General features: G+C 40.9%; 1 protein-coding gene across 2 annotated transcripts; it reads left to right on the top strand.

Moving 5' to 3' along the window:
- Positions 1 to 2,928: 2,928 nt before the first annotated feature.
- Positions 2,929 to 22,074, top strand: RB195_008245 (uncharacterized protein; the record flags this gene model as incomplete). Of its 2 annotated transcripts, XM_064194659.1 has the most annotated exons (11): positions 2,929 to 3,106; positions 3,370 to 3,420; positions 3,479 to 3,643; positions 5,065 to 5,182; positions 6,269 to 6,366; positions 6,584 to 6,649; positions 15,071 to 15,240; positions 18,666 to 18,782; positions 19,998 to 20,098; positions 20,301 to 20,418; positions 22,054 to 22,074. In XM_064194659.1, the coding sequence occupies 11 exons, from the start codon at positions 2,929 to 2,931 to the stop codon at positions 22,072 to 22,074; spliced, it is 1,203 nt and encodes a 400-aa protein (XP_064045804.1). The 2 variants fall into 2 exon arrangements, with proteins under 2 accessions (XP_064045804.1, XP_013293428.2); XM_013437974.2 differs by lacking the exons at positions 2,929 to 3,106; positions 3,370 to 3,420; positions 3,479 to 3,643; ... (1 more) ...; positions 20,301 to 20,418; positions 22,054 to 22,074 and having other exon boundaries at positions 5,082 to 5,182; positions 18,666 to 18,797.
- Between the last annotated feature and the right edge of the window lie 474 nt (positions 22,075 to 22,548).

Genomic DNA, 22,548 nt, shown 5'->3' with positions numbered 1-22,548 from the left:
GAATATTCTCCAAATGTAGAGCCGAAAAGAAAAGAGAACTATGAAATCTTTTGCCTAAGTTTATGAAAAAAAGAAGAAAGCTACGTTAGGAAAACGCAAATCTAATTTTACAGAAAACTATTATTAATATTAATTTTTAATTTAATTTTTTAATTTAAAAAAAAAATTTCTCCATTATTAATTTTCATTGAACAGTGAAGGCGAGCGGAGCGAACACCACAGAAAGTCTGAAATCCGACTTTAGCTGGACGTTCATAAATCAGTTCAATTGTCACAAAAATAGTGTCTTTCAATTTTGAAATTCTCGGATATTACGCGTTAAAGGTTCCTATCAGCTACTAAGGAATTGCCAATTTCGCATTAGTGGAATACTTATAGCTGATTTCCATCGATAAAGAACATCCCTCTCCCTTTCGTCTTGCACTTGCCAGGAGCTTTGAATTACTCCTCGGATACCGTGTGAGAAGCAGTTTTCTCATCGTTGCCAAGGTGCATGCATGTGTTCGTCTTAGTGAATGTGTCTCTTGAATCACATGAATGCTTTCATGTGGAAAGTTCCTCGCTCCTGTTATTGGCATCGTACTCCAGAATATTTTTCCCATCTTAGAGCTGTCATTTTGAAGATGTTTTGCAGCGATGTGCACTTATTTTCCCAGTCGAAATCAACTTGACTCAAGAAAATCAATGAAAGGCTTATTAGAGTCTCTCAACAAGCTGGAACTGTAAAGTAGCACGTACTTTCACGCATATCCTGACCATTTCTAATCGTACCATGCGCATAAAACACATTAGAAAATCCATAAGGCCAACATATCAACATACTCTTCACGAGATATTGATTTTTATCCGTTTTCCCGCAAAAAAAAACTCGATACGGGCTCTTGAAATCGCTTCAGTTGCGCAGAAAGTGCTTGTGAGATGAAAGATAAGCATGCAAATAACTGTTTTTTTTTTGTTCGCATCAGCTTCTAGACACAAATGAGAACAGGCGGAAAAATTCGGTGCTGATGCAGGTCGAAGTGACCAAATTCACCAATAAACGTTAAAAAAAAGCCCACTGTGAGCAGCCTTCAATCCCAGCATCAGGTATTTTTTCCTTGCACAAAACCAGTTTTCTCCAACAACTTTCAAATTTTTAATCAGAATTTGCGCACATAGTACTATTCGTAGAAATATTAGTATTTTCCTTTCACATTACAAAACTCTAAGAATAAGTAATCTGGCTCAGACCAACAAGTTTGCTTGATGAGTGAGGCAAAGACATGAACAAGATAGACTGGTCACACCCGATCGTGTGCACTGCAAGTTCCAGACTCTCAGGATTTACTGAGAACTCACAACGCAGGAACTCCATTTGAGTTGTGTTTCCACGTCACGATTTCATTTCTCCCGTTTCTCTCACTCTTTTTTTTCTTTTTGAAGCTTTGAACAGAGCCATACCAATGGTTGAAGAATGCCGAATTTCAATCCTACAATCAGTTTCAGTCGAATCCTACAGTGTAGTTGTTTTTCTGAGACTTGCTGCCATCTGCTATGAATTATGTACACTAATTGAAGAAGAATGAAAATGAAAAAAAATGAAAAACTAACTGAAGAAGGATGGAAAATGAAAAGGAAGTATGTAGATCTTAAATGAAGATAAGGATTGGGGAAGTCTCATATAAAAGGTGTAAACTTATTTACTCCGGTAATCCACGACGCCTTACGCTCCCTGGACTACGCTTATCGGCCATCATCTTCCAAAATGTATCTCTTTAGTGCTTTTAACTCAACGCTTAGAGAGGAATTGGACTGCAAACATCAATTTTCGTCTCACAATCACCTTGGTTGCACTCACTCACTCACGTCGTGGTCGGCGCCGCCACAATTAGCGACGGGGTGGGCGTGGCCACGGTCACGCCCCCCATTCATAGCTTTCACGTCCCGCCTTTGCGCAATGCCACTCGAGCTCAAAGAAGTCATTTCGATACAAATTATGCAGCAACCCGCCGACGTTGACACCACTGATGTTTGACCGCACTTGTGTATCCACCAACTTGATCCGCAGCTTGTTGTTGTTGCTAATTTCTGAGCGCGCCTTCCGGAAATACGGATTTGCATTCATGTATGTGTATGTTTGTTTGCTCTTCTGACACCATCATTTAGCCTATTTTCGCCTATTTACATATGTTGTTAATGTTTCTTGGCAAAGAGCACTAGTGCTATGTTCCCAAAGTTTTGGGTTTTGCGAAGATAACCTACAAGATTTTTTTCTTCTGCTTCCTTCTATATTCTAATCCCTTATCTGTTGCGGATCTCCAACCATACCCTTCTTCAGTGCTAACTAATTTCCTTTACGACTGTTAGTAATTGATTTTGCTAAGCACAACATTTGGTTAGAGTGAATTTTTACAGCGCCATGAACGATGCACCACTAATTTAAATGCGTTGCTGTTGATGTTGTTAGCTACGACCACTTCCGAGTTCCGAGTTCGTGATAGAACTGAGCGCACTCTAAACTCAAAAAGGAGCGAAACTGCTCCCATTTTTGATGCGAATCAGTAATCACTGATGGAAATCATCAGTGGCAAAATCAGTTATCCCGTATGACTGGTAAAACATCAGCACTCTGAAGAAGTTGAAAATGAGGCAAATACTATTCCACTGCATATCCTGAAGTAGAGGATTATGACTTTCACAACAAACAGCGGGGATGCAGTGGTTTCGAGATGAAAATATGGCCTTGTTACAACTATTTTTCTATGAGATTATGTAGGAGTTGCTATTGTGACTAATGCCTGTTTCCCAACTTTCAAAAATCGTAAATGTATGTATGCATGTACGTGTGTATGTACCTATGCATGTATGTACGTATATACCTAAGGTGGTGTGTGGAACTAAAATCCAGAAAGCGAGGAAAAATCTAACGTCAGCCCGTCACCGTTAGAAATGTGCACCTTCGCCAAAAGACAGAGAGACGGGTCGCGCGGCGTCGAGGGATGGTACGGAACACCAGTACGCAGTAAAATGGTGCACGGCATTGATCAATCCCTACGGAAATGGGCGAACACGTTCTACTTCAATTCAGAATCCTTGAAGGTTTATGGAGGCGTGCGTAGCCGAGACAGTGAATTAGGGCGGAGTCTAGTCGTTCGTCGTATGAAGTCAGTGCTTTTGTCGTTCCTAGACAAGTCTGGTATCAATTCATCGTCCTCGGCTGGAAGAAAGTCTTGGCTGACTCTGGGGAAGTTTCGAACCATCGATCGTGCCGTTCCAACTGAGTCCCTTTGCCGAATGCGCTACACCCGCCCAAGAATCCTAACGTCTTTATAATTAATAATATATAACACATATAATATAATTAAAATTTGATCACTTCATTCTTTGAAGACGTTAGGATCGACGCCGAAAAGTATTCGGGACAAATAATCGATGTGAAAGGTGAACGTTACCTTATGACGTCAGTTCGTGGGTACTTTTTATGACTAATAATATCCAGACTCATCACCTAAAACTAAAGACAACGGGCGGCAATTCATTACAAGTGAAAGAAAGCATCCCGGACAGTCCTCCGAAATAGCAGCAACGAGTGAAAATTCAGACGAATATGCTTACTTATTACATGGATTCTCGCTTCTTCTCGCTATCGCTGCTTTTGATCACTGTCAGGATTACTCTCGTATTATATTTGCGAACCAGCACATAATCTACAAGCGAATAAACTCCAAAAACAGACATTTCCGACGCCATCTAACTAGTACAGCAATGTTCTCGTTTTACAGCATTACATCCACCTTTGCATCCTATGTTGACTCTGCCATTCTTTTTTTTTTCAATTATTTAGATGACACAGGTGTAAAGCAGTGGTAAGAGGTCACCACATTTTTCTTGGTCCAGAGATTCCTCACCATTCAACTCTCCGGGATCGACAATTGGTAATCATATCGGATTATTGGTATCAGAATCGCCAGAGAGGATGAGCGGTCTACACCTACTTGATACATACGTCACTGCAGGCAATTGTGCTGGTCGCATGCTCGTTCCCCATTTATTTATTCATGCGCTTATTTGTGGTTTTTTCAATATTCACCCTATGGATAAAAGATAAAGTGCACGGCGTTGATCAATCCCTATGGAGATGCGCCTACGCGTTCGACTTTAACTCAGACTTCGTTTGAGGTTTATGAACGCGCGTGCAGCCTTACAGTGACTTGCGGGGGCTAACCGATGTGACAAGTCAGTGATTTTATCCTCTCAGGCAGGTCTGGTGCCAATATATCGACCCTAATAGGTGAAAGTCTTGGTTTCCACAAGGGCGGATTCGAACCTCTGATTGATTCTTGCAACGCAGGAGCCTCTTACCAGCTGCGCTGCACCTCCTCTTACCAGCCTATGGATATTGTAAAAAATGGTTAGTTAATAGTTAAAGTAAAAGTCAACGAAGTCTTTTTCCTTCCAATCGTCCATTGATTTTTATTGTTTTTGGATTGCGCATAGTTAGGGGTTAATCAGCGTCGAGCAGTTCTTCCTTTATCCTTTGTATTACAATTTCATCAGATTATTTACAAACTGTGGTCACTAAACGGTACCAAAACTAAACTATTATTACCCCAGAAATAAATAACTAATTATTTTTGATCTTACTTGTAAGCTTTTGAAAGTTTTGTAATGAAACTAATAGGTCTTCGGCCAACATTTTAGGTTGTTCGAGTGTGTAAACAAAATCAGTCAACATCCACACATAAAATCTTTTTGCCTTAATCCACAGAACAGAAGAAGCTTAACATATAGTGAAACTGTGCTGCTTTGACTATTGTACTGCTGGTTTGGGAATGGAAAATGTTTCTACAACATGGTGGCAGCACGTTTCAGTTAACATCACAACACAGGTGTTAAGGATCACTTCGTGCTCGTTTGATTAGAATGGCATTGTTGATAGACCTACACAACGTTTCCCTGCTGCTATATATCAAACATTGGTCTTATTCTTCTATTTGAGAAGCTCTATTTATTTATTCTATTTATTCCAGTCGTCGGTGAATTTGCGTACCGTCAATAACCATTTTGTTCACACTATTCACTTAGGCGTGCCGTACCATGTGATGAGGCTTTGGCCGGCTGTGCTGATTCTGATGACTTCTGAGATCGTGTCGTCAACGTCGTATACGGAGAATCAAGTGAAAAAACGATCGAATTGTTTCAGGTACTGTATAAAATCCAGATCACTTCAACTCTTTTCTATAACAAAATCATATCGAGTCAGTAGTCAGTAGTCTGCTTTGAAATCTTACTTCTCAGCTCATGTGCTGCTGTCTTCCTGAATGGTCCATTAAAATCGATCCACTCCATACTGTCTAATAGTTTGCGGAAGCTAAGTCATGTTCTTTGACAGCTCTTAATTTCTGTTTTAATGACTAATCCTGCAAAAACCAAGAATTTCGGGAGGAAAGAAGTTCCCAATTCTTTTCCAGAAAAGAAGTTGGTTCCTTTCCTTTTGCAAAGTTTGTAGCAATAATCCGCTATAATTGCTAGGACTACAATTCATTTCTTTGTAGACTCCATTTTATTAAGATTCAATGTGGTTAATTTTCTTTTAAAGTTAGTGACTGCTGAGTAGTTTTTTTAGTATACAGCAAATTTAGCTCTTTTTTGATGCATGTGGAAAAAATTCCGGAAAAATCTAGAATTAACTCATTTGCAACGAAAAATAAATAGAGAAATAAAGCTCCGCTGTATTTCTTGGCTTATACAAGGGAACACTTGGCTTCAGGTTTGTTTCGTACTGTACTTACCATGAATGTGGTGAAACACGACAAAACCAAGTACTGATAATATTTTCTCAGCACCTAAACTGTCCAAGTTGATAGACTGTTGACCTACACAACAGAAAAAAATATTTTCATTAAAAACTCACTTATTCCATATAGAACTTGCTCAAGTCGACCTCTATTTATTTCATGAAAGTTCCCTTCAGACTGTCAAATACTCAAGTGGGTTGACAGCTGAGGATTTCTCTTCCGCGACTTTGTTTTCGTTCGGTTTCATTAATTTTACAGTATTCGTTCGAGTACTACTGTTTGTACTAAGACTCTTCCAACTTTCTACTCGCTATCCTTAAGTGACCAAAAAATTTTGTAAGATCACCCGGAAACCAGATTGTTTACGTGAACTCATCACATATCCCTTTTATAACCATCTCATCAGCACATGTAGCAAATGGTTGTGCGATCGCAGCTGAAGGAGCTCATGGGATGTCGTTTCCTACACAATCTAATTATACGCTTTTCAGCTGCGCCTCCTTTGCGTATTTACCGTTGTGGAATCAACTTATGCATCATTACTTCCCTCCAAAAAATTTCACCGATCGTTGTTGGCAGCCGGATGCAGGTGATGATGTTGTCAGTTGATCCAAGTTATCCGACGAAATAACAAACATTCTTACGAAACAACTTCTAATAAGCTTAACCATACTAGATTTTTTTTGAAACTTCCTACAAACTTCTAATAAGCTCGAACACATTAGTTCTTTTCTTTTTTTTTTTTTTTGAAAACCTTCAAGACTGCGAATTTCTATCAGAATTCGTTTATCGGCTATTGAGTTCAGGAATTGGAACGGTTCCATGCACGTCAGCGTGTTTCACATTGGTGGAACGAATAGACCAACAAGACTGTGAGTGCTTACTGTTTTAACAACTTTTACATTACTCTGCAACAAACTGAACTTGTTAGTTCTTAACACCTCAGTTAACGTTAGATATAATAGATAATAGGTGTTGTTTCATGGGAAACGATACAATCTACATAAAATTGCTGCGGAATACGTGTTGACGTAGAAGAAATAACTTCTTCCACTGAAAAAAAACACTTTCTACCTGCTTTAAATGTCCAAGCACTTCACGAATCTTTAGCATTGATTTCTCCGTCTTCCGTACTTGGCTGTGCTCGAATTCACTTTTCTTTTTTGCTAGACCACGAAAACGCTTAGAAGTAATAAATTCTGAAGGTTACGTGCAGATAAACTGATATATTGATTTTTATCCCAATATTAATTATTTGCGCTCATCTTCATCCTTATGATGACAACACATTTGCGACAATGCACTTTCTCTATAGACGGGGTTAGAAGTCTGCGATGCAGAAACATCGCGCATAGTCAGGAAGAAAATTTATGGGAATAGGTTGACTTAAAGGCATCGGAGATTCAGGGGAGATCGAAGGAAGAGCACGGAGAGGAGGACCGCCATCTCAATACCGTAAAAAACGGTCCGGAAGATACGGCTCATTCGTTTGGCGCACCATTTGACAAGAGGTCGATGGAGCGCCCAGCCTGTGCGGCCCCACTTCCGGGTTTTTTACGGCAATACCAAGAAAGGAAACCCCCCCCCGTAGCCCCCATCCCGAACAAACCCACCTGAAACTCACCACCCGATTGGTGGGGTGATGCCTTTAAGGTAATTTTTATCTTACATTGCATCGTGAATCAAAATATTTACGTTTTGCCCGGAATTCCTCTGTCCTGTAAGAGTCGAATCACAGCTTTCCGTCAAGGGTCGGTCTATAATTTACAACTACATATCATTGTTCCCGTTTTTCTCATCCTCAGAAAATAAAACCTACGGCACATTCGAATACCCAACTATTCTAAACTTTATTCAGTTGATAGAGTACGTCTATTTGTATTCTCGCTACCGCTAACACATTATTTCTTAACTTTTTAGGAAGTTTAGAATAACATATAGAGATTTCAGACTCTTCCAGAGAAGTCCCACCTAAAAATATTGCTCATTTTTCTAACTTTTGCTCTGATATTATCCGAAAATAGAAGACAAGAAAATCAAAAAGAAAGGGAAAAGCACGAAAAAAAAACCTACTGCACTCTCAGTTACCATTATTGGATTCAAAAAATGCTTTACCTTTACGCACCGCAGTGTTGGTGGCTTTAATGAGGTCTGTACGAGAGAGGCGTGCAAGACTGAGATTATAGTTAGAAAAACATTAAAAACATCCTGGAATTCTGGCAGAAATATCACGTAAGAGAAGCTAAAATAATTGGTTAGCGAATCGCAGTAACTACTTTCTCTCGCATTGGGCTGCGGATTACAGGAAAACACGATCCCAAACATCATCTAGGCGTGTAGATGACTCTCACACAACCGCAGCAGTGAGTGTAAAGGTCGGTGTGGGCATTCTTCGCGACAGAACGACGGAACTGAAGATTGGTTGCGCCTTTCATATAAAAAGTAACCTTAGTAAACTTTATCCAATGTCATTGTGGAAGCCAGAAAAGTATAGGAAGTCTAATGGTTCAAACTGCAATGTTATAACCTCTGAAGAAGCTGTATTTTCGAAGCGTCAGCCGCTCAGAAAAATAAAATTGCTCCCAGCAAGATAAAAGGCTCAAAATAAAAATTATTACAATTCCATTTGAATTGAACACAAAGAATCCCCAAGCTCGAGGATAAGGTAATGTGGTATGTGTTAATATTACTCTCGCATTATATTGTGCTAATTAATTTTTCATTAATCTTTATTATTTTCATTACTTTCATAATTCTATCTATATTTACTTTGTTTATCGCTGATAAGTTATGTCAAAAGCGTTTGGTCGAATTTTCCGACGAGAAAGAAAGCACTCAATGTGTTTCGCATCGTCCCCGCCGAAAAATTCAGGTTGTTTACTTTTCCCTCTCCTCTTTAAAATCGCTCACTCGCCTCCTCATCAGTCTTTAGTTGCATTACTATTGTCGTTGAGGCTAATTGACATATGGTGTCTACACTCGATGACTAAGAAGCAATTACCCAAAGGAAACCATCTTTGAATAAATAAGCAATAGAATTAATCAATAATTGATTGTTCCACAAACTAATGCAAAAATAAAAACTATAAGGACGGAATAGTTCTGTAATAAAAATCCGGAAATTTTTCTAGTGGAAGAAATATTCTATTATGCATACGAAAAAAAAGTCCCTAATAGGATTAATAAGGTGTTTACAGATCACATTAAATTATCGATTGGTTTGCTCACATCTCATTAGGGTATTTACTAGGACACTCATTAAGATTGATGAGTGATGTCCCACACCATGAGACCACTATTGGATCTATTTTCCCACTACCGTGCAAAGCGAAGTTAATTTAAGTACTTTTCGTGTAAAAGCAGGCTCTCCGCGATTTTATCTGTAATTAGACCGCATATATCATCACACTGTTTGAAATGCACTTGTAGCAATCGCCCTACAGTAGTTAAATACTTCCTAAAACCCGAAGATCTACCAGAAACACAACACGTTCTGTTCTGAATCAGCAAACGAGCAACTGGTTCAACAACACATTGGGTCCAGCCCTTTTCTTCAGTTGCCAAACACAGACTTGCGGTCGTTGCGAGGATTTATTTATTGTCAGCCGATGTGCACCATAGAGTTCTAGCATTTGCTAGGTCAGAAGCATATCTGGGCCAAATTTTCGAAAGGAAGAAATCGTAGCGCTCACGACAAGCCGCTGTGGAACACTGGAAGTTGCACAGGTCCACATTTGTAGCTGCATCTTGAGACCTGAACTGAAGCTCTGGGAAGCAGGGTGCATTAAAGGCAGCGTATCGCGAAATCATCTCAATCATTTCACTTCCTCGAACCGCTCTGAATTGGAAACGGGGCCTTCCGAGCAAATTTTCCTACGAGGCGCCGGGCAACGTGTCACGTGTACAAGTGTAGGGCGTAAGTGGATAATCAGAGGGCTTCTGAAGTTGTTTCTCACGCCCGCATACGAGGATCTCGCTGCGGCTAAACGTGTATAAGGAACCCCTTTTGCTTCATTTATTGCTAGAATTGAAACTTTAAACAGGAAAAAGCTACGGTGCTACCCAAAATGTCATTTCTCGATACAGCTTTTCCTACTAAAGCCAATTCAACGCTTTCGCTGTCCTTGACGCCATTACTTTGTTCAGAAGCGGTGGAGCGCATCAAATATGTGTATTCACATGTCTTCGTTTTTCTGCACGCAGTTGAACCACACTGATTTCAGCGAAGGTTTTGAATGGAATGGAAAGAAACCGAGAGTTAAGGTCTAATGCACTTGCAACCGATTGATCTGACGCACATCGAAGTCGCGGATCACTCAGTTACAAATGAATAATATCGAGAAAACTGCATCATGCTTCCACAGACCTAAAGACTTGAAGCGAACACGCGATGAAACAACGTTTGCTCACAAACTCTTCTGTTTTGTTCATTTTATTGTTCAAGCTATTACTGCAACACATTTTCTTCAAAGGATTCCGTGAAGAAATGCAACAATTAGGCTGCTAATTTTTATGTAATGCGTTTTCTGTGTAGTGCATTCTAACCGCTCTCCGTTCTGAACCAACGGTTGCCAGTGAAATCCAACACATGCCCGGGGCACCTAAATCTACATTCTTCGCAAATGTTTGACAGTACATTCGGTCCCTACCATCCGATGGAACAAAATGTAAGACAGAAGTTGGAGCTCCTCTTTTAAAGGCATCACCCCACGAATCTGAGGTGGTACGGATTTTAGGTGGAGTATTCGTATACGGGATAATACATTGTGGAGAGAAGGTGATTCCGTCCATTTCTTCAGTTCTTCTTCCTAATTGCCGTAAAAAACGGCCGGAATATGCGGCGCCGCACGAGGCTGGCGCGCTCCAGTCGAACTCCTTGTAGAAAATAGTGCGCCAGAAAGCCCGAAGCCGTTTCTTCCGAGCCGTTTTTTTTACCGCAATTCGGAAGAAATGGACAGAATCACCCCCTCTCCATAATCTACTATCCCGTATACGAATACTCCACCTAAAATCCGTACCACCTCAGATTCGTGGAGTGATGTCTTTAAGTGCATGAAGCGGGTTACTGCTACGATCACACCATCGAGTGAGCCCGATACTACACCGCAGTTCCCTCCAGCTTCCAAGGTGTTCTCTTCCTCATATATAGATCAGAATCAGAAGGAATGACAGCGTTAATGTGGTGAGAACAGATCCCGCTATTCGTAGTCTTCTTTACTACGTTCTCAATGTTTCTGTATGCTCCTCAAGCGACTCGTTTCCGTCCGCTCTGCACAGAGGCCGCATCGTTCATCATCTTCATTCCTCGACATTATTAAAAAATGCATAGATACACAATTTCAGAGAAGCTTTCACATAATCAGCTTGTTCGCGTGAGTCTGCGACCAAAAAGGTCATCCTCGTCATCCATTGGTTGAGATTCCAAACTTCTTCCTGTGATTGTTGATGAAGGCGAGGACTGGCTAGATCTGACGGGATAGCAAGTGTCCTTCTCACCTTCAGCAGCTTCAGATAATATTGCTGCTCTTTTCTCTTTGAGGTCTTTTTTTGTCGCTTCTTTGTAAACCATTATGAGCTCGCAAGTGAGCACATAGTTGCTCGCAGCTTTACAACACCACGTCGAAGCATCAGCTCAGGATCTTCAGACAGTTCTCTCTGTGTTTTGTGAGCGTTTGACTTTTCCCGTTCACACCTGGTATCTTTGCGCTGTCTTCATATTCTTCTTCGTGGCCTTCGCAACTTTCACTTTTTTGTTGGGAAAAAACTTCCTCGACGACGGTGGTGGCTCGATTCTGTTCAAAACTTTGGGAGAACAACGAAATCAATTAGGCGAAAGCTGCGTTGACGATCATCTCACTACGGCGTTGAACCATGAAATAACTTCTGCGCCCGGCGTAGAGAAAAAGGCTTTCTGAATAGTGAAGATAGTAATTTTTTCGTCGTTAAGCACTTAGAAGGCCTCTCGCCCTGCTCGTTCCATTTTAGTCTGTGAGTTCTTCTGTGGAAATCTTCTGAGATTCTCTGTGAATTGATGTGGACACCATCTCCAGCGGGTCTCCTGCTGTTGCTGAAGAGCCGCTGAAGATGCTGCTCAATAGAATAGCCTTCTTCTTCTTCTCCCATCTCAAGTGAACCTCTTCTCCAGTTTCATCATTCAACAGATGTTGTCATCTAGTTTCGACCGGTGCGTCGTATCTGATCTCTCTGTCTCTGCGTGATCCTAGTCGTTTTCCGTTTCAGAAGCATAAATGGCTTCCACGGCCCTACCCTTTCTGGTTTTGCCATACACCCTTTCTGAATAAACTCTTTTCTTGTGTAAAGGAAGAAAAAGACGAAGACAACTTGCTGATCCACAATACCATGGTGGCTAAATAAACTTATAGGTGTTTAATTTCAAATGATAGCAGGACACCACATCCGTCCCGGAGGTGGACAGCAAGAAAGTCCCCTGACTTTACTTATTTTTATTGGTAGGTTCAATGACATCTGCGGATAATCTACGGGGTTGTGCAATATTTATTTGCTCTGTAAAAGCGCTGCTGCTCAGCTCAAAGGAAAACCTACCATTTCAGCGTACTTCTTTCCATCATTAAAATATTAAATTGCATTACTGAATTTCTGTCAATTCCTTGCAATCATTTAAATATCGTTGATGATTTTTTTCTTTAGATATCCGTTAACAAAATAAATTCACTCTATGGTGCAACCACACAACGTTTGATATCTTCAATCTCTTTGAAGAGCTATCAAATTCGAAAGTACCTGGACCCCTGCGATGTGGCAACACAAAATCATAGCTATAATGGCCTCAGCCCACATTGTAAGTATGAGCCGGCCATAAAACAAAACAAGTAAGAGGTCCGTTCCTTAGATCGACCTGCATTTCAGAGCAAGTACAGAGTCGCTTTTGTCCATGTTTAGCTCCCTTTTCCCTTCTCGGGGACGCGCCATATTTTGACCGGATTCTCTCTAGTGAATCCCTATTCACTCATCAGCTTGGTCTCTATTCACTTAGTTCTTAACGCGTTTTTTCAATCCACCTTTTCCGACGCCAATACTCTATGCACTGCAGAGATTTGCTTAACATTTGAAAGAGTGTTGTAATCATCCCACACTAGGCGAGAAGGAGCAAAATCAACGTGATCTTGGCGCGGCGACGGCACAAATATTTTCATGATCGAGATCGGCGCAAAACTCGTGGAAGGTATGAATAAATTAGGCCAACGATGTGAATGATTATGCACAATTAGCATTAGTAACTACGTTTGACTGAGATAGTAACGAGGTTATTACGAGTGAACTTTCTCACAACAACTCCTGTGAAACTAGCACTAAGCAGACTCCTCCAGGAATCCTCTGCATGACTTCTCAGGCAAGACGAAAAGTCTAATCACCTATAGTATGGCCAGGTAAAAACGACCTGAGCTCGGTACAGTTGGGTAAGCGGCTCGACTCCAGCCACTATGCTCCACCACGTTGCTTCGAGCGCAGTCGCTTACACGACTGCTACGACTCCCAGGTCGTTCTGGTGCGACTGTAAAAAAACAGCTAACGATCCATCTGTTTAAAGGTAGCATCCATGAGTTTGGTGTGTTATGGATTTCTCATAGAAAGCTTCTGTACGGGGTTGTAGATTGCGGTAATCCACGTAGTTCCGTTCATCTCTTCATGATCATCGTAAGAAACAGCATGGGAATCTATTTAGTTCCTACGAGGTGAGTTAGAACGTGCCTCAGTGTGCACATTACCTTCCCCTCAGCTGTCTATTCATTGGTTTCACTTGAAAAGGCTGGTGAGCAGACCTTATTAATTCTCCTTGAAGTCTCGCTCGATGATGCGGGGCGTGCGCAAGGATTGCGCGTTGCGATGCAAGCTGTCGTAAAAAACGGCGGCTTCCGGGCCGACTACGGAGAGATGAGTAGAACCACCTGGTTTTCCACAATCTTGGGTGCTCTATAGAAGCTATCCATTGGGAATACTCACCACGCGAGATTATTATAAGTGGTGTGCTGCCTTTAAGTCAGTTCTCTGAAGATCTTCATTAGAACCACATTATAGGATTTTAAAACATACAGTTTGAAAAATATTATTTGAACATTTTAAAGGTCTGAGATCTAGTTCTAAGTAATCGAACCCACCTTTGGAAGGAGTGCGTGAGCTGAGCCTTTTATGGTTTTTGGAATAAGTGGGATTCACATTTCATCCATTCACATATGCGAGCACCAACCAGCCCTCTACATTACTAAACGATCGTTAATAATTTATCGAAAATGCGGAGAGTGGTGAACGTCGAAATGACTGATTGCGCACGCGTACATACGCATTTCGTTTGGCGGAAAAGGTTGAAGCGGTATTGATTTCAGTTAACGTTAACATGGACCAACCGGCAAACCTGACACTACTCTGAGGGCAAGAGTGAAGCTATGGGCTAAATCTTGGAGTTTTCTATGTTCTAAGCAGTAACACATATTTTTATATTTATATAATATTTGTATTCTTTAACGTTTTCAAATTACAAAACAGTAATTTCCGAATCCACTGACAATCTCTATGAAGTCATACGTGGGAATTGCTTGTTCGCAGCAAACCCGAAACGGCAACACTTGTTCAGCTCAAAATAATCTAAATTAATAATTGAACGGGGCGGGTGTAGTGTAGCGGTTAGAGGTTCCGCTTACTGCACAATCGATCGGAGGTACGAATCCGCCCTAGTGCTCACCAAGCCTTTCATCCCTCCGGGGTCGATAAATTGGTACCAGACTTGTCTGGGAGGATAAAAACACTGACTTGACACATCGGCTAGCCACCGCAAGTCATTGTATAGGCCAGATACACGTTCGTTAACCTCAAACGATTCTGAATTGAAGTGAACGTGGGGGCGCATCCCAAGCGGATTGATTAACGCCAGAAACTCTATCCTTTATCCTTTAATAATTGAACAGTTTCCGGTGATCGGAACCGCGCCAAAAGATAACTTTCAGCACTTGTCGAAGTTTCTTCATCAATGTTCTACTGATAGTATCATTATATTTTTTGCTTAACTACAGATGTTTATTTATGAATCGAGGAGTGATCGGAAAAACAAAAATTGTGATTTACACGGCCATGATATCTCCGTATCAATCCACCGGCTCCCACGCCATAGCGCTGCCGTGAGAGAGTGACAGTGACAGAATTCTTTACGGAATTTTATCTGACAATCATTGACCAAGACACTTTTTTTTTTGTTAAAAGGCAGATTTCGACCACTGATCTACGAAACCGTTGCAGGTTATATAATTCGTTCTTTACAGTTTTCACCGAACAACGCGGAGTACTGCGTGGATGTGTGGATCGACTACTGCTCTTCGGTCTTGACGACGACGTCAGAAGCGTGTTGTCCGCGTATACGAACCAGCATGTTTGCAGAGAAACAAACCGAAAGATCCTACGCCTCTACCCGCTCAGTGATGACAGCGACGTGGTGAATTTGATTTTAAAATCGTGCAAAATAGCGTAATCTATTTTTTTTGTTCTTTCCCCCGTATTACTTCTCTGAAAGGCAGCATACTCCGAAATTGACGAAATTAGGATCTATAAAAAAATAACAATATGTAGTACGGTCAAAACGACATGAAGCACGTCCACGCAATTGCGTACGCAGCTTCTCTCGAGGGGCTTCGGCGGAGCGTTGCAGCTACAAGCGTGGTGAAACCCTTGCTGGCACCATCCATCGGTGCAGTTTGCGACGGTCCCAACTCGGTCCCAACTGCTGCCTCCACCGCACCGTTTCGAGCGCGTACGCAAATCCACCGCAACTACATATATCTCCATACTCAACAAACCAATATTCCCGAACACAACCATAAAGTCGGTAGTTGCCGAATAAGAAGATAAGGAACGACCAAAAATTCTCAAGTGTTTCAAACTTCAAGCTTGTTGCTATACCTCGAAATCTATAGTTCAACGCTGCTGTTCTTGATCGTTATTAGTTCTTAGTGCGATTATTCAAGGCAGCATACCACGGATCTGACGTAGTGAGGGAATCCGCGGGAAAATCTAGAATCAGGGCTGTAGATTGTGGGATCAGGGGTAGTTCCGCTCATCTCTCCCTGATTGTCGTACGAAGCGGCGTAAGAACCACTTTGGCTATTACGAAGTACGCTACAAAACGCTTCTCTATGCACACGTTCCGGTCCGCTCAACAGCCTACTCATTGGTTTCACTTGAATAGGCTGGTGAGAAGACATCGCTGATCTTCGACCGACGGCACATGGATGATGTGCACAATGTGCATTACAGCTGAAATCGTCTTAAAAAAGACGTCGTCTACTACGCCGCTTCTTACGACGATTAAGAAGAGATGAGCGGGACCACCCCTAATCCCACAATCTACAACCCTAACTATAGATTTTCCAACAGATTCCTTCACCACGTCAGATTCGTGGTGTACTGCTTTTAATCACTACTGCATGTTTAAACATCTTCGTCAATACCACGTCAGGGAGCGGGATCATGAGATGCTTAAAGCATAAGGTAAGAGCCAAGCAATGGTCTGTTGATGGTACAACTTCTGCGCAGCGCAGTTACGGATCACCATTTCCAGCCGTTTCCCCTAAAAGGCATCACTCCACGAATCTGAGGTGGTACGGATTTCAGATGGAGTATTCGTATACGGCATAGTAGATTATGGAGAGGGGGTGATTCCGTGAATTTCTTCCTAATTGCCGTAAAAAACGGCCCGGAAGATGCGGCGCGCTCCAATCGAACTCGCTGTAGAAAATAGCGTGTCGGAACGCTCGAAGCCGTATCTTCCGGGCCGTTTTTTTACGGAAATTAGGAAGAAATGGACGGATTCACCCTTCTCTTCATAACTTACGATCCGTATACGAATACTCCACCTGAAACCCGTGCCACCTCAGATTCGACGTTATACAAATTGCTAATATGCACATTTCATACCCAGTACCTTTCAAACTCCTAATTTATTCAATCCTTAATAGCTCTAAATACTCGGCAAACATAAAAAAGGAGGTATTTCAATGAGGAATCAAAGGCAAAGCGCTGCCTGTCTGCAATTCTCATAAATATAAGCAATTAGGCGTTATTTATGTGCCTTGGCGCTTGCCAGGTGGGTAGGAAACATAGAAGCAAATACTCGCTGTGAGCAAAATATGGGGAACTGCCATATATAAAATCTATGATCTTATCGGCTGATTCCAAAAAAGGGCTGAGATGAGCCACTCATAGTTCTCGGCGGTGCTTAGCGTTAATGTAACAATGCGATCGATCAATAATTCGTTAGCGTTCGCTTTTCCATACATAGTTCTGATGCATAGTTCTGTTCCGATTCGTTTGAATATCCATCCAAATATTAAATCATAAAAACACGTTAATAAAGAAAACGATAAGGAATGATTCAAATCCTAAGTTAACGACGACAAACCACCAGTTCACCATGGCGACGTGAGTGGCCGGCGTCAGCCCAATGATCAATCAATTCGCACCGTTTTCGCGCACGTCAAAACACACGCGTTCCCGCACAGGCGCGCAGGGTACCTGGGGACCATCGGGAAGCGAAAACAACGATACGAGTGGAATTCTAGAAGGAAACCTTACACTTTGTTTACCTGAGGAGAATGGGCAGAAAGTTTTGCTCGCATTATGCCGCTAGAATGATAAGCATGTAGCAAATATGTAAATATCGATCCGTTCACCGGTCCACTCATTCATTTTTGTTTCGATTTCAACTGCCTATGTTTTCCCTTCTCTTGCATCCACCAGGAGTCATTCACTCTTAAAATACGTGCATCGCAGGATGAAAAAAATGTTTTTTTTTTTTGCGAGTAGAACTAAGTAACGGGTTTAAGAAGTTAGACGTCTGTTACAGCATGGGGAAATAAAAAAGTGGAAGAAATTACTAAACATTTCGTATCATTCTTCTTCCAATTCACTGCTACCTACAAATCGTCTACATTGATTATTTTTCCCTCCTCCACCTACCATTGCCTATTCCTTGGTCCGTTTTCCGCTCGTCGATTGTTTATTTGCTTGTTTTTTTCCAGTATCCCCACCTCGTAAACAAGTTTTTTTTAAAATATATATCTAACTACTTCATAGTTAGTCGTTTACCTGCTAATTAGTTTAGTTTCAAGATTTATTTCCTGCTATCAGAATTGTTTTATTCCTCTACCTCCTCCTCCAGTTCCACGTTCTCTCATTTAAGTCATTCCTCACTCGTTGTAAATGCACGAACGCATTCATAGTTGATGTGGAAAGAGAGAGGTGTTTCAATCTGAAATGATGAACGACCTAAACGTTTGGCTCTATCTAAGCAACCGGGGAAGTGGCTCGTATGTTATCGATCGGTTAGAGGCCTTGGAAGAAATTACTGATGATTGAAGGCAGTTGGAGACGATGGGTTCTCGTAATTATGGTATCCCAAATAAAAAGCATAGACTTCAAAAAGTCCAATGATTTTATTCTAAGCAATAGCGCGCTGTAGCTCTTTGTTTGGTATTGGACCTGCAAAACAAGAAATTTCTTCATACTGGCCAACCTCAGTGTCCAAGAATAGAAATGTCCCGAATAGAAACAAAAAGTAGAAGACAAAAAAGTTGTTAGAGAGTCTGGTTAGGTTCCTTTTAATGGTCTGATGTATTGGTCGGTACACAATATCAAGAAATCGATGACGATAAAAAACCGTAAAAAAGAACGTAATCACATTCTCTAGCAACTTTCTTATCTTCTAGTTTTACTAATACAGGTCGGTACACAAAATCAAAAAATCGATGACGATCAAAAATGACTAGTACAGGACAAGCTATGGTGAAAGAAGTGATTCAAAATGTTCTTGCTCCAAATTCATTATTTGGCCTGATGAATCTGTATGTAAACAAACATTTCCAGGTAACAATGTGCTCTTGCGTTGGAAACCACTGCAACGACCAGGACATGTTGTTAGCGCTCAATTCGTCCATCAACCAACAAACACTCATACATCTCACTTTTTTGCTCTTTTTATTGGTAATTTTATTGTAGAAGAAATTTTAGCGAAAGTGGGGCCAATTAGAGTTTAAAGAGAAAAATTTATCCAAATTAATGCGCTTCAAAATGAAACTCATAGAAATTCGAACGAAATTAAATTGTGAATGTTTCAAAAACCTCTGCCGTTCCAGCGATGATCTATGCCGGGTCAGTGTTTTGTATTTTCCCGAATTTTCACTCTTTTCTGGTTGTAGATATTTTTTTTATTGATGTGGTCACGTTAGTAAAGCAGAAATACCTAGTTAGTAGTAATATCTGGCTGATTTTTTCCGCATGTCTAGGGTCACCAGTTATTACCAGGCCATGTAACACTTCGCTCCACTCATTTTCTACTGTTCATCTCCATAGTATCGATTATTTGAATGTCTTTCAAGAATCTATCATGCGTCTACCGGTGTTGATATAGTCGTTGATCCTAGAATCAGTCAATTATCAGTTTGTCCTCTACTCATAGAGGACGAAAGTCGGACTTTGCTCAGTTTTTTTTTTTGCCATTTCTCGAATTGGTTACGGTATCCTGCTAGCAAACATGCTGTTTTCTTTATTCTCACCGTCATCGCCACATAGATATGGCATTTCACCTAATCTCGTTAGAATCAGTTCTAACTCATCACGGAGAATAAACGTATCGATTATTGTTGTTGCTGGATGTCACTTCCAATTTTAATGTCATATCAAGTGATCACGTGGTCAAGACGGTTAACAGTCGTACTCGATAGCAGTTGAAAAATTCAGGAAAAATGGAACTTTTACGTTCTCAGCTTATTTAAATTGAAGCCACACATAGTTTAGCACCATTTGTTAGGAAAAAGGTGAAGACGCACCTCTAGTAATAGAATAAGTTGTGAGATTCTATCGTAATTCGTAGAATTGTCTTGTCCCCTTAACTTAGGAAGCAAGGATGGAAGGATAAATGAAAAAAAAAATGCTAGGCACCAATCAACCCTCTTGCGATGCAACAACACGTTCGACTTCAGGATCTCAGGATCTTAAGAATCGTTTGAGATTTATGAACGCATAAGTAGCCTGCAAAATGACCTTGGAAGGCTATCCGATGTATCAAATCGATGCTGTTATCCTCCAAGACGGATCCGACCGCTATTCATAGACACCGAAGGGATGAAAGAGTTGGTTGTTCGAAGACAGTTTCCAAGCATCGAAGTATAAAATGCTTGGGGTGCTCAATCCCTTTAGGATACGCGAACGTGTCCCACTTCAATTCGAAATCGTTACGAATGCGTGGCTGTCCACGTGACCTACGATAATCAGCCTGTCTTAGCCTACTGTATCATCAAGTCAGTGTTCATATCCTTCTAGAAAAGTCTGGTACCACTTTCTTGACACCGAACGGACACTTGTGCCTGTCAACTTATATGTGTACCGCTTATTTCGTTTCTCTAACGCCTCTAACAACATTCTACCACTCTCCTCCTAATTTATGCTAATTGATGTATGATGTGCTCACACATGTCATACATGCCTATTGACTCATTTCAGTTCCATGCCCATATTAAGTTTCAACGTGCCGCCGTGCATGCACGCCACCCGTCTCGCTTCGTTCCTCTGCCATATGACGATTGATGAGGGAACCTGCACCTATAGTTACGTCCATAAGGTATCAATAAGGTTTCTGCAAGACTGAAATTATTTAGAAAGCAGCAAGAAATGGCCGAAATACCACCTAGACGTCCAAAGAAAAAATAAGAGTACAAATTGTGATGGAATGAGGGATGATCCCATGTCGCTTCACTGAAAATCTCACACAGCAAGTGACTTCGATCATTGAGCTATCTTATTTGTTATTTCCCGCTTTCCTTTCTCTCAGAAGCGCTTTCAAGTCTCATGCACACTTCCCACACTTTCGATGATTTCCCAAATCCGCGATAGTTCTGAAATGTGTTCGCTTTTCTGTTGCTCAGGTTAAATTCTCCTTTAACAAGAGTTTCTCCTAAAAGTGAATGGGATGAATGAACGGGTAGATGGACACGTCAAATTTTAGCCAGAAGCACAACTTAAAAAAACTCTCCAATTTTCTGTTGGAATTCAATTCCTAGGTTGAAAACCAAGCTTAAAACCTGTTGTTGAACTGAACTGTTGTTAGGTTCATTGCTCTTTAGCTAACAAAACAGTTACTTCGGAAAGTACTCATGATTTTGCAACTTCACACATATTAGTAGCTGAATCATATTCCACGCATAATTTCCTATAAATAGATGGCCAGCTTCCCCAGCTCACTTAACTGTTATTTCACAAATTCATATTTCGTAGTCGTTTATTAGTTACAACAAGTTTCTGTGTCGCAGTTGCATGGACATCGTTGCTGCTGCTATGAGGTAATAAAATTACCGGTAGTAAAGGTAATCGGGTGGAGCTCATAATGATATGTACGCTGGCGTCATAAAGCCCATTGTAGGGAACAGAAAAAGTACGTCGTCTTGGAAACATTTGTGATTCAGAGGTAAGACCGTGTTTAACACTAGAAATCCTACCAAGAAATATTCCAACCGTTTAAGGCAAGTCGGAGAGTTTAACGAAAATTCCGGAGTTTTTAACTATTATATTTAGTCAAAATTGCTTTATTTGTTGACACACTGAAAGAGATGGGACATGTACGGATTATACCTCATTGTTACTTAAAGAATGAGAAAACTGTTAGGAATCTGGGCGCCGCGCTTGCTCATTCCGAAAATTGCAATTCAGCGAAAGTTTTTAGTTCTCGCCCGCTCTTATCGAATGCGACAGATTTTCCCCATTCTTTTCAGAGTTCCCTACCGCTAAAAAAGTCCTCGTTCGATTTCGAAAATCATCGCAACGAACGCCTGTTTTGCAGACTTCAACGAGATCGTCTACAAAAACTGAATCAACAAAAGACCCTACTACATAATCCGTTTCGACCCTACTATATAATTCTCATCAAAGAGATCTTTGATAGGGATTATATAGTAGGGTCAGGACGACATAAAGGACGGCGCAATTGCGTAAGCGGCTGCGCTCGGGGCGGCGCGGTTGGAATAGATGTGGGACCGTCGGGAACTACAGCGAGGAATGGTGTCAACATTATATTTGGACCACTACTGGTGTAAAATTGATTTATTTCCAATTTATCTGATGAGCTGCACCTAAATGTGTAGATTTCAAACATTAAAAAAACACTTGAAATATAGTGGGTCAGCGTTTCATTCTTTACAATATTCATTGAGGTGTTCACTAATAATACTGTTTAACCAGTTACGTTCTAGTATATTTCTAGATATCGTTCACTGCATGCTGATTCTTCCTCTGAACGGAGATATTAGTTGGAACCTTTCGCAAACTTCGCGAATTTTCGCAAGCAGCAACAAGCATGCTCTAACTGTGCATCCTCGCTCTGGAGCACCGGCTCTGACTACCGCATGTATGCTTAAGTGTATTTTCACGTACTATTTTATGTGAACATTTAAACTTCAGTTCTTCAGATTTTAGTTAACAACCTTTGAAAAACCGGATTTTTTGTTTCCCAGCGCTGCTCCCTTTGTACCAGAAATTTCTCCGATAAAAATTCACGTGAGATCTGATTTTTCCAATGAGAGAGCATTACTTAATAGAGAAATGGAATAGTAAGATAATGGAGAGAAGTAAAGCTTTGCAAAAAACAAAAAAAAAAATCAGCCCAGAAAGATTTTATGACCAAACCATCTCCGGGAAGAAAAAACGTGAAGGACTTCCTATTAACAGCAGAAACCGCCCATTTAATAACAACAACATA

Source organism: Necator americanus, chromosome III (assembly GCF_031761385.1).
Source record: "Necator americanus strain Aroian chromosome III, whole genome shotgun sequence".
Classification (NCBI taxonomy): domain Eukaryota; kingdom Metazoa; phylum Nematoda; class Chromadorea; order Rhabditida; family Ancylostomatidae; genus Necator; species Necator americanus.
The sequence above is the reverse complement of the archived record's forward strand: the minus strand, read 5'-3'. Positions and strand labels throughout refer to the sequence as shown.